This window comes from Scyliorhinus torazame, chromosome 10 (genome assembly GCF_047496885.1).
Source record: "Scyliorhinus torazame isolate Kashiwa2021f chromosome 10, sScyTor2.1, whole genome shotgun sequence".
NCBI lineage: Eukaryota > Metazoa > Chordata > Chondrichthyes > Carcharhiniformes > Scyliorhinidae > Scyliorhinus > Scyliorhinus torazame.
This window is the reverse complement of record NC_092716.1, coordinates 142,206,834-142,218,946: the sequence shown is the minus strand read 5'-3', so window position 1 is coordinate 142,218,946 and position 12,113 is coordinate 142,206,834. Positions and strand designations below refer to the sequence as shown.

Sequence of the window (12,113 nt, the reverse complement as noted above, 5' to 3'; positions counted from 1 at the left end):
ACTTTAGAACATATATATAACAATAACAATGACCGCGGAAATCATTTACAAATACTACAGGGAGCGCACACTGGTGTTTATCCTTTCACAAACCTCAAAGTCTTTTTTCTTTTAAATTTTAGTCTCTAAGGCACCTTTTTTCTTCCCATGCAGCTATTGTTAATTTATTAATTAAAATAACTCATCCTAGCATGAGTCACTGGCTAGTAATTAAGGCTGCCGAGCAGCAGACCCCCCTTTCAGCTGGGGTCGCGCTATGGCTCTCTCCCTTTCAGCTGAGAGAGTCCTGTTTAGAGAATCGTTTTGGGGTTCACGTCCCGTTAAATTAGGGAAACTGCAACGACTACGTCAATTTGTCGTGGAAATCATAATAAAGACAAATTCCTCGAGGTTCGATTTAAGGAAATTTATTTACACAAATAAATGTGCGGAGAGAGAGTGCTCTAGCTGCAAAGCCAGTGCACTGCACTCTGAGATTCGATTGAAGGAAGCATATCTTTATAGTCTGAAATAATAGCTTGAAGTAAACAGGCATGTTTATATTAAATAGACCTTGGAAAGTACGTACGATGAAATACGTAGTACGTATGTTCTTGCCCTTGACTAAAAACAACTCAAGTACACATTTTATCTTTCGGAGGACAATGTGTTTTCATAATAAGGCCGAGACCAGAATATTAAGCAGTATTTCATTTATGTTACTTGACCTACTTATTTTCATTCAAAAGCAGTGTTGAACTATAGTCATGCATTTCCCAGCATGCTTCTAAGTTGGCAACTCATTCATTTCCCTTCCACAAGAGGGTATAAGTAACATTCCAGAAACAGCTTTAAACCAGGAAATGAAAGACAGGGAGGAACGCAGGAAAATTACTGTCAACAGACGAGTGGTACTGAGTAAATTGTTGGAGATGCGGGCTGACCAGAGCCTGGGTCCTGATGGACTTCTTCCTTGGGTCTTAAAAGAAGTGGCTAGTGAGATAGTTGATACATTGGTTTTAATTTTCCAAAACTCCCTCGATTCCGGGAATGTCCCATTCGATTGAAGATAACAAATGTAACTCCATTATTCAGAAAGGGAGGGAGACAGAAAGCGGGAAACTACAGTCCAGTCAGCTTAACATCTGTCGTAGGGAAAATATCAGAAGCTGTTATTAAAGAAATCATAGCAGGGCACTATCTGAAGACATCAATTTGAATACATACATTTCCACTTCCTGAACTTTGGGTTTTGTAGCTGTCTCCTCAATGTTCAATATTTATTACGGGGGAGCCAGTGAGCAAAGACTTTGTGCCTTTCTGTGACAGCTTCCAATAATTGCTTTTGAATCAGACTAACAGAATAATAGCGATTTCAGATTCAAACTCCAACTTTCCCCTTCCCCAGATCAAACAACACATGAGAGCAAACAGGAGAGGAACTGAAGCCACTGAATTTTATATTAAAACCTCAGCACTCTGTCACTTTGCATTACTGTACATAGCTTTGACTCCAGTTGGGACAGTTAGAGGGAGCCTTTCCCAGGGGAGCATTGCAAAGAGACGCATTGTATCACAGAATTCTTCACTGACACACAAAAGCCACTTCAGCATGCAATGCTGATTATTAAGTGGATTGAGTGTGGCAGGCTGTGTTAACTGTGCTTTCTCAGAGCGGTGGAGGGTTTGTCAGCGAGTGGGGTGTTGAGCAGTAGATAAAATGTATAATCTTCACCAGAACTCCTGCTGCGTTCTCACAGTATAGAGGCTGTGTGGCAGTGAGCTGGGCCTGCTGGGGCTAAATGAGGTTGTGTGAAGTGTGAGTGTACAGCAATCAGCAGTTTAAGAGAGATGTGAAGTGGCTTTGAGGGAATTAAGTTGTATGAATGTAGAGTGGGAGATGGTGTCCCCCCACCTCAGCAGAAGCCAGCTGCTCTCTCTCTCTGTCTGACTGGCTGGCAGAGCTCTGGCTGTGATTGGCTGTGAAGGAGCTGTGGTTAATGACAATGAAGCTATGATTGGAGAGGGAGGCAGAGACAGCGAGAGAGAGAGCAGGAGGTGGAGAGTGCTGAGCAGGCAATAGGCATAGGGATTTCTGCACACTGAGGAAGGAGCTTGTACTTTGACACAGACAGGAGGGGATAGTTGGAAGCCAGGAGCTGACTTGCTCTGAAGAGTGAATGAGACGGCTCTGATTTGCTCTGTGGAGGAGTAGATATTTGAAGTGAGGAGAGCTGACTTGCTGAAAGTGAGGGAAGATCACAGTGTTCAGTCACGGAGATATTCAGGAGCCAGGCAATGATGAACTCTGGCAGGCTGAGGCAGTAGCTGGGTGAACTATGTATGATAGTCCTGCTGCTGCCTGCCTTGGTGAGAATTGAAGAGGGTTGGATCATTCCCCAGCTGACAGCCACTTCCCACTCTGGAGAGGGATTCCTGGCATTTGTCTCTCCTCCTGAGAGCCTGCTAATGTGCAGAAGGCTTCTTTTTGTTTGAAAAGATCCCACAGAGGTCTTTGGAAGATGAATAGATCGGACAGTGATGAATCTGCCTATCACCGCAGCCCGTCCCTGGACAGTAAAGACTATTCTGCAACACATGGTGCTTTTGGCCGTTACAGCAGCATGTATGGTGGCCAGTTTGGAGCAAACTCCTCTTTTTTTGGTTTACACACCAACCCGGGGCCGAAAGCCAGTAAAGCAGAGTACACCTCCCCAAAGGGCAGTAAATATGTGGTCTTTTACCTGGATCTCTCCTTTATATTCCTTCTAGAGCTGAAGAGATGCAGCATGGCCCAGAACTGCCTGCAGTGTCTCAAATACCTCATGTTCATCTTTAACCTCTTCTTCTGGGTAAGTGCTGTTTGTCTTTTCAAATACCTCCTGCCTGCTTGTCACCTGCACTTTATCTGATCTCAGCCTCACATCAGTGATCTCTGCTTGTATGTCATTTCAGTGGTACTTTCCTTTTAGTCCAGGGTTGCCTCCTAAATGCCGAGGGGATTGTTAATCCCTCCCCACCCTCCCGGGTAACTTTAGAACAAGGTACCCCAGTCCCCACTCTCAGCCCAGATGAGATTCATCCCATTTACTCTCTATGGGAGCTTGGTGTCAGAGATGGAGTCTGATGATTGCAACTGGGATGTTGCAAGTTCCTGTCAACACACCCCAATCCCTCCCAAACCTGCGGTGTCTAGGCAAGTCTCCTCCCTGTTCCACAAGGCCAACTGTGGTCAAATGTAATATTCCAGCAGAGGGCGATGACAACAGACTGGGAGGACCAATGGCACTGACTGCTGTGCCTTCCTCGTTGACCTGAGCCTATCTAGCCCTTCTCCAGAAGACCAAAGGACAATGTCTTTTCACCTGAGTTAACTCATCTCATTCACTTTTGTGTTTCAAAACTGACAGCTCCACTCTTCACCCCTCACCTTCCCTCTGCCACCCCTTCCCCTCCCCACCTCAGTGAGCAGTCCTTTCACTTCTCAGACAGGAAGTTCTGGGTTCAAGTGTCACTCTGGAGACTTGAACATAGAAATCAAAGCTAACATTCTAGTGCAGCACGTCGGGAGTGCTGCAGTGCCGGAAGTGCTGTCCTTCAAATGAGACATTAAACCATTTGCTGTGTCAGGTGTTTGTAAAAGATCCTGCGACATTATTTTGAAGAAGACCAGGTGAGTTATCCCCAGTGTCCAGACCAATATTCATCCCTTAAACCATATCACAAAATACAGAAGTGTCTATCATTATCACATTTTTCCATTTGTGGAAATTTGCTGTACAAATTAGCTGCTGTGTTTCCTATATTGTAGCAGTAGCTACACTTCAAAACATACTTAATTCTGGTGCTATATAAATGCAAGGCTGCCTTCATCTTTTCGCGGAGACAATCACATTTGCATTATAGCTCTGACAGTGCCCCAGTGTCTTGATTCAAGGTGCTCAGAATTGGAAAGGCAGATTCTCCTCTCCATCCTTTATCAACACACTCAGGATAGAATATTTAAATATTTTTCATAACTAGCTGGAAGCATTCACAGCTGCTAACTTTATTTCATGGACTTTACCTCGGTGTGTTGTCAAAGTGCCAGAGAAGCATTCGTTTCAGAGATTGTCACAGTGGAACTGTGTACCTTTACATGTGCAAGTCAGTGTTCCATTGTGTACGCAGGCATCATAATGGAATGATCCTGAAATTTAAATGCAATCATGCAAGAGCATATGTTTACATGGAGATGTTTGCAGAAACTTTACATGCAGGCATTAGTGTGCAAATGTGAACCTTCACATAGAGATAACATTGTGTGACTGTGTATCTCCGCACAGAGATAACATTGTGGGATTGTGTATCTTCACATGGAGGTAACAATGGGGAACTGTGTTTATTCACATGGAGATAACAATGGGGAACTGTGTATCTTCATGGGATGATAGCAATGTGGGACTGTGTATCTAGATATTGATATAGCATTGTAGTACAGTGTATCAATATATGGATATAACATTGTGGAATGTTATCTTCAGATGGAGAAAATATTGTGGGACTATGTATCAATATATGGATATAACATTGTGGGACTATGTATCGATATATGGATATAACATTGTGGGACTATGTATCTATATATGGATATAACATTGTGGGACTATGTATCTATATATGGATATAATATTGCAAAACTGTATCCTCACATGGAGATAGTGTTGCGGGACTGTGTATGTTCACAGTGAGATGACATTGTGGAACTGTGAACGTGATTCTCCGGTCATGTCCGCCCGGCGACCGGAGAATCCCAGTCGAGGTTAATGGACTTCTCCATTGCCTGCGTTTCACCGTGGTGTTCTTGCGGTGGGCGGTGCAGAAGAATCCGGTCCTGTGTGTTTTCACGTGGCAATAACGTTGTGGGACTGTGTATCTATATATGGATATAATATTGTGGAACTGTGTATGTTCACATGGAGAGAGCATTGTGGGACTGTATGTCTTCACATAGAGTTAATGTTGTGCGACTGTGCATCTTCACAGGTAGATAACATTGTGGGACTGTGTGCCTTCACAGGGAGATATCATTGTGGGACTGTGTATCTTCACAGGGACATATCATTGGGGGAATGTGTGTCTTCACAGGGAGATAACATTGTGGGACTGTGTACCTTCACAGGGCGATAACAGTGTGGACTGTGTATCTTCACAGGGGGATAACATTGTGGACTGTGTATCCTCACATGGAGATAACGTTGTGGGACTGTGTATCCTCACATGGAGATAACATTGTGGGACTATATCTTCACTGGAGATGACATTGAGGGACTGTGTTTTCACATGGAGATAACGTTGTGGAACTGTGTATCTTCACAGGGAGATAACAGGGAGATACTTAATGATCTGTTGAGCTGCTCACAGAAAAGTACTTTTGTACCTCTGTACATGTGACAATAAACAAATCCAATCCAATCCAGTAACATTGTGGGACTTTTGTATCTTCACAGGGAGATAACATTGTGGAGCTGCGTATCTACACAGGGAGAAAACATTGTGGAGCTGTGTATCTACACAGGGAGAAAACATTGTGGGGCTGTGTATCTTGACATGGAGATAACATTGTAGGACTGTGTGTCTTCACATGGAAATAACATTGAGGGACTGTGTTTTCATATGGAGATAACATTGTGGGACTATGTATCTTCACGTGGAGATAACATTGTAGGACTTTATATCTTTATTATTATTATTGTCACAAGTAGGCTTACATTAACACTGCAATGAAATTACTGTGAAAAGCCCCTAGTCGTCACATTCCAGCACCGGTTCGGGTCACAGAGGGAGAATTCAGAATGTCCAAATTACCTAACAGCACGTCTTTCGGGACTTGTGGGAGGAAACCGGAGCACCCGGAGGAAACCCACGCAGACACGGGGAGAACGTGCAGACTCCGAATAGACAGTGACCCAAGCCGGGAATCGAACCTGGGACAGTCGCACTGTGGAGCAACAGTGCTAACCACTGTGCTACTGTGCCGCCCTGTGAGAACATTGTGGGATTGTGTATCTTCACATTGAGATAACGTTGTGGGACTGTGTATCCATTTTTCAATAAGGTTTTGTGGGACTGTGTATCTTTACATGGAGATAACATTGTAGGACTTATAACTTCACATGGCGAGAACAGTGCCAGACTGTGTATCTTCATTTAGAGATAACGTTGTGGGACTGTGGGCGCGATTCTCCGGAAAAATTTCTAAGTGTGCTCGCAAACGGGAATTTTGCTACGAGTTTCCCGGCGCTCGGCCCAATGAGGCCGGCAACGCTGTTCAATGTTAATTGGTCCACTTAATGAGGCCTCACGGACTTCTCGCCCCAAATGACAGCTCGCCGGGCAATTCGGCGGCACCACACTTGCCAGCACCCCCCGCTAACAAGGTCGAGCAGCACTTAAGCTGCACTTGCTCAGCTGACCCCAGCCAGCTCACAGTAATGGCGCCGAGGAGACCAGCCCCAAGATTCGGGAATGCTGACCTGGGGAGGCCCTGGACACGGTGGAGGCCAGGAGAGATGTCTTGTTCCTCCAGGGGACCCGGAGAGTGAGCCACAAGGCACCAATGCTGCATGGGACATGGTGGCGGCAGCAGTCAGCTCGGGGAATGTCTCCAGTGCCGGAAGAAGGCCGACGACTTACAGCGGGCAGCACGAGTGAGTAGACATTCAAACCAGCCCCCCCCCCCCCCCACTGGGCCCCCGGAGCATCAACCCTCCCCCCCCCAGGTGAACCCCCCAACCCTCCCTCCACCCACCCCTTTAACCCTCCCTCCACTCCAACACTGCCTTCACACCGTGCCCCCCCCAACTGTGAACCATGCATGTGGCTAACGATGACCTCTCATGTCTCCTCAGGAAAAGATCTTCCATAATCAGCGAGAGAGGGCCCAGTTAGGCAGTGGGCTGCGGGATTTGAGAATCCTCACTTCCTACTAGGAGTGGACCCTGGAGGTGACCAGGGTGGCCGAGGACAGCGAGGTCACCCACACGGAGGCTGGTGGACGCTGCAGAGGTGAGGAACTGCGAGGAACTACTGTGCTCCACCTGGAGGACCTGTCAGACATGAGTAGTGATCGCCTTATCACTGCCCCAACCCTCTCACTAACCACATGTCCATTCTCCCGCAGGTCCACCAGCCTACGGCGCCGGCCCATCCCGGGCGGCCCTCTCTCCTGACTCCGAGGAGAACACCTCGGAGGAAAGCTCCGACGATGAAACCGTGATTGCGGCACAGCTGTCATCCCCACCCTCCACCAGCACAGGTGCACATACCTCAATGAGGCATGTTAGTGGACAGGCTTCTGGGGCACAATCTGCTGAGCACTGCACTGTTGATGCTGCACATCTGGTGGAGGCACGAACCCTCAGGCGAGACAGCAGTTAAAGGGCTGCTGAGCCTCTGGAACAGGGTTATCGGGATATTCAGAGGGAAATGTCAGCGTCACTCCAGCAGATCCATAGCCGATTGGAGGAGTCCCAGAGGCTACAGGCGCAGGAGATGGCACCGTCAATGAGTGGCAGCAAGGCCAACACTGCGAGGGTGGCGTCCGCAGTGGAGAGACTGGTGCACGACGTTGGCACCATTAGTGAAGGTGTCCGCCTCGCTGGGGGATGTCACCAAGTTGCAGGCTGACCTTGATGACGTTCTGCGGGCCATGTACCACTCTCAGATGCGCATGGCCGCGGCACTGCGGAGCTTGTCCCAGTCACAGGTGGGTATTGCCGAGGCGCTGCAGAGCATGTCTCAGTTACTGAGGAGCATCACTGGGGGCATCGACATGATGGTGCAGACCATGGGGAACTGCCAGGGGTGGCAGAGCCAGGTGATGCAGGGGCAGCCGGGGCACGAACCAGCTGCCCCTCCGTCCTGAGGTGGACCCCAAGGCACTATGGGCACCGCCTGGGAGGAGTGGGTGCTGAGTGCCAACCCAGATCTGTCCCATGGGGAGGCAACATTGGCCACCAGCTCCACCGAGTTCCACCCCTCTGATGAGGCCGCGCCTCGGGGTCAGCACATAGGACATGGCGGCACGGCTGTGCAGGTGCTGCCGACAGGTGAGCCGGGGCCCTCTGGTCCCAGAGCCACCAGAGGACGCCCGCCAAGGGTTTTGAAGGCCACGGGACGAGGTAAGCAGCTGGCTGCCTCGCCCTCAAATGTGCATCCTGGGGCTACACCTAAACATAGTGGTAGAGCTAGGAGGGTCAGGCACATCGAGGGTCACTGAGGGCACCGGGGGAGGGGGGATGGGGTAGGTAGGGGTGAGGGGCGGTGTGGAGGGTGGGGGGTGGGGGAAACGGCACCACTGGGAGAGTGGGGACTTGCATTGAACATCCTTGTGCACAACCAGTAAGATGCCCCTGTCACTTTCTTCCGCAATGGATCACCATGTGCAGGTGATGGGTGTAATCGAGCACTCAGCAGACAGGGAGGGGTCAGACTATGTCATAGATTTAGGAGCCCAGCTCCCAGCTTTCTGCAGTTTATCATCACTCCCCTGCCCTCGACAGTGACCCGCTGACGGTGCTGACACAGTCCCAGCACTCTGGAGTGATGTGACATATACCCTGGGAGGGTGGTAAATGGGGGTGGTGGGTGGATAAGGTAGCGTTGAAGGATCAGGCCATGTCCTAGGTGAAGCAGGCGAGTATGAGGGCTACACTGGGCCGGCTGGGCCTCAGGTTCCTCCCCAGCCTCGTCCTGCAATCCCTGCGGGTCCGGCGTCTCCTTTTCATCCTCCTCGGTAGCCATGTGTTCCTCGTCACCAACTCCAGCTTGTCAGGTTGTGGAGGACACAGCAGACCACAACAAAGCGGGCGACCCTCCGGGTGGTGTACTGGAGTGTACCACCGAAACGGTCGATGGATCTGAAGCGCATCTTGAGGAGTCCGATGCACCGCACGGCTCAATGACAGTCCGCATGGGCCTCGTTGTACCGGGTCTCTGCTTTGGTCTCTGGCCTCCGCACTGGCATCATTAGCTGAGCATCAGCGGATTTCCCTTATCCCCCAAGAGCCAGCCGCCCATCCTAGGGTGCTCCTTGAAGAGGGCAGGGATGACCGACTGGCTAAGGATGTAGCTGTTGTGGAGACTCCCCGGGAAGCGTGCACACATGTGCATTATCTCATCTGGTGGTCGCACACGAGCTGTATGTTGAGGGAGTGGAACCCCTTTCTGTTAACGGAGGGCACCCCCAGATGGCTCGGTGAGTACAGAGCAACATGGCATCTATAGCTCCCTGGACCTGGAGCATCCCGACGGAGAATCCTGCAGTCCGGGCATCTTGCTGAGTCTGGTCCATGTCAAAGATGATGTAAACTTTCCCCCGCCATCCAGGGCATTCGTGACCTGTTGGATGCACCTGTGGGCTGTGATACCACACAGGTCTGTTGTTGAAAACTCACCACTATTCTTAGAAGTCCCCCTATACCAAAAAGGGCCGACATTCTAAATGGTAAACAGGGATTCTCACTCCCCGACTCCTATGCAGGCTTCGGTGGGTGCTATTCAGGTCAAACTATGTTTTCACGTTATCCCCCGGTAGAACCCATACCTTCACAGAAGATTTCAACTACTTACCACTTAGTAGCATCGATCCTGGGTCCCGCATTGCTAAGTAAGTAAAGTAGACTTTGGAATAACCACTGTTTCATGTTAAATTAAGTTATTTTATTATTATATTTTTTCTTTTAAAAGCTGCAATTACAGAAAAGTAAAAAGATCTTGCTTCTGGATCCTCCTGGTTGGTTGAAGGGACCTTCAGGCCCACCTTGACAATCAATCTTCTTTTTAAAAGCTGGTCTTCTTTAGATGTATTCGCTGGTGAGCTCGGTTGCTATGTCCTATCTTTCCCATGTACCGAGCTGTGAGAGCTGGCTCTGCTGGCTGTCTCTGAGCTGACTCTGCCTCCTCTTTAAATTCTGGTCTTCCTTAGATATATTAGCTGTTTTAGCTCGACTACTTTGCTTTGTCCCATGACCGAGCTGACTGTAAGCTGACTCTGAGCTGCTTGTTCCTTCTCTGCTTCTCCCCCTCACTGCTTCGCTCTGAGTTCTGGTAGTTCCTGCTCTGGTCTCTGGGTTTATATTCTCTTTCTAACAGTTATTAAGTTTTTATGACTTTATTGTAAAGTACCTTTTATTTCACTTGGATTGTAAAAGGTACCTTTAATCTAAATTTTTCTAACACAACTAAGTATTCATTTTGAGCATGGCCTCAACCCTCAGATCTGATTACATTGTTTCCTTTGTGATGTTCAAAGTTCCTTTGTGATATTCAAAAATGTTTTGGTTTCAATAGGGGTGTGAGTTTTGGTTCCTGTCATTTCTAGTTTTATTTTCCAATTGTGTCCCCAGCTCATAATTTTGACTTTGATTTTGGCTCTAAATTATGTTTCTCGTAGACTGATCGTCTCCAGTTTTCTTTAATTTACTTGGTGTTAGCAGAATTTCACACCTATATATTTGCCCCTCTAATCATTCTTTTCTATCTGCTGATTTTACTTCAAGGAAGGGTGAATCATTGCTTTTAGCGTAATGTTAAAAATCCACTTGGTTATAACTTGAAAGGTTTACATTTATCACCTAGCTCAACTGAAACCCTCATCCATGCTTTTCCAGATGCTTACTAATATAGTTAATTTCAATGAAGGTGTGAGCCATTGTTTTTAGCTTCATACAAAAATCCTGTGTGTTTGCTAAGCCTGTTTGGGAGAAAGAATCTGCATTTCATAATCCTGCTCTTTGCAGTTGCTGTTAACCCTTCGTGGGATCTTTCCCTACATTCTCTCATGTTTCTTAAATCAGGTATTGCCAGACTTACATGTTTCAAATGACACATCTTTCCATATTTTCAATTACAGGTCCCTGCTCAAGCCCTCAATGATCCTGTGGCATTCAGGTCTGCAGTGACATTGACGGCCACCGGGAGCGGGTGTCCTCCTCTTCATTTGCTGCCAGGTCCGCAAGGACGTGGCATAGGTGTCGCGCCATCTCCTTGTTGAGGCGGAGCCTCCTGTGGTATGCGCTGTCCCCTGTGGTATGCGCTGTCCGTCACTTGTTCAGGAGTCCTGTGACGGAATGTACACCCTGGGCCGTCGCGGAACTCCTCTCTGGGTCCCTCCCTGGCCTGATGGGTGGCCAGGTACTCAGGATTTGGGGTGGGGTCTGGCACATGGGCTGCTGCCTTGAGCACGTGCTGACGCTGCTTCTGCTGCCTTCTCTGGCGTCTGGCCGCATCGCGTAGCACCAGCACCACTAGGGCAACTTCTGCATGCAACACCCCTGCCAGAGCATTCAATATCTGTAAGGCATTGGAAGAGGGTATTAGATCGACAAACAGCTGTGGCTCCCACCCGGGACCCTCCATTCCCCCACTGAATCCACCTACCCGGAACCCTGCCCATGTACTCCCGGCCGCAGTGGGCCCCCCTCACCGGGCCCCAGACTCTGTACCCTGGACACCCACTCACAACGTCAACCAGACCGGGAGCTGGCCCCCTCCCCGTGGCACTCACCCATCCTTCGGCCATGGACGTGTCCCCCGGAGCTGTGTCCCAATCCCTGGGTGTTTGGATGTTGGCTGCTATGTATGTGTAGTGTTGCCCCCCGCAATGTTCAGGTACACTGTCCAGGCATCATGATCTGATTGGGATGCGAGGCAATGACTCCCACCTACTACATGGCCTGCCCACCCACTGGAATCCACTTGGGTGTAGTGCTCACTTAGTCACAATTGCCAATTCCCTAGAGGCTATAGCCTGCATGACCAGAGACCACGGCAGCCGGTGGGCGTTATGGGTGGTGTTGCTGATTTACTCCTTGGTTCAATTGCTCTGTTTTATTACTTTTGCTCTCGAGTCGCCAAGTATCTTTATGATACCGCCACGAGGTTCAAGTCCGAGTAATGATCAATAATCCAATACACCGATTAGTAAGATTTAAATCAAAGCACATTTATTATACACAGTAATCACTACTCATGCACAAATTCTACGTCTAAGCTACTTCTACAACTAACAGGCCAGATCAGGGGAACAAATGGCCTTTCGTTCGGGTTCTGAGTCTGCGGGATTCGAAGTTGGTATGGATTGGTAGCGCTTA

The 12,113-nt window shown here is 48.6% G+C and overlaps 1 protein-coding gene across 6 annotated transcripts in view; it reads left to right on the top strand.

Moving 5' to 3' along the window:
- Window positions 1–12,113, top strand: part of tspan4a (tetraspanin 4a) — a 294,538-nt gene that overhangs the window by 120,724 nt on the left and 161,701 nt on the right. For 3 of the 6 annotated variants that reach the window (XM_072518787.1, XM_072518785.1, XM_072518786.1), the window contains exon 2: window positions 2,752–2,831. The exons of 2 other annotated variants lie outside the window; for them this stretch is intronic. In XM_072518787.1, the coding sequence (XP_072374888.1) occupies window positions 2,769–2,831 (63 nt within the window). In that variant the 5' untranslated portion in view covers window positions 2,752–2,768. Of the gene's footprint in view, window positions 1–2,010; window positions 2,832–12,113 lie in introns of those variants that run through there. One more of the 6 variants, XM_072518784.1, reaches the window with a different exon arrangement.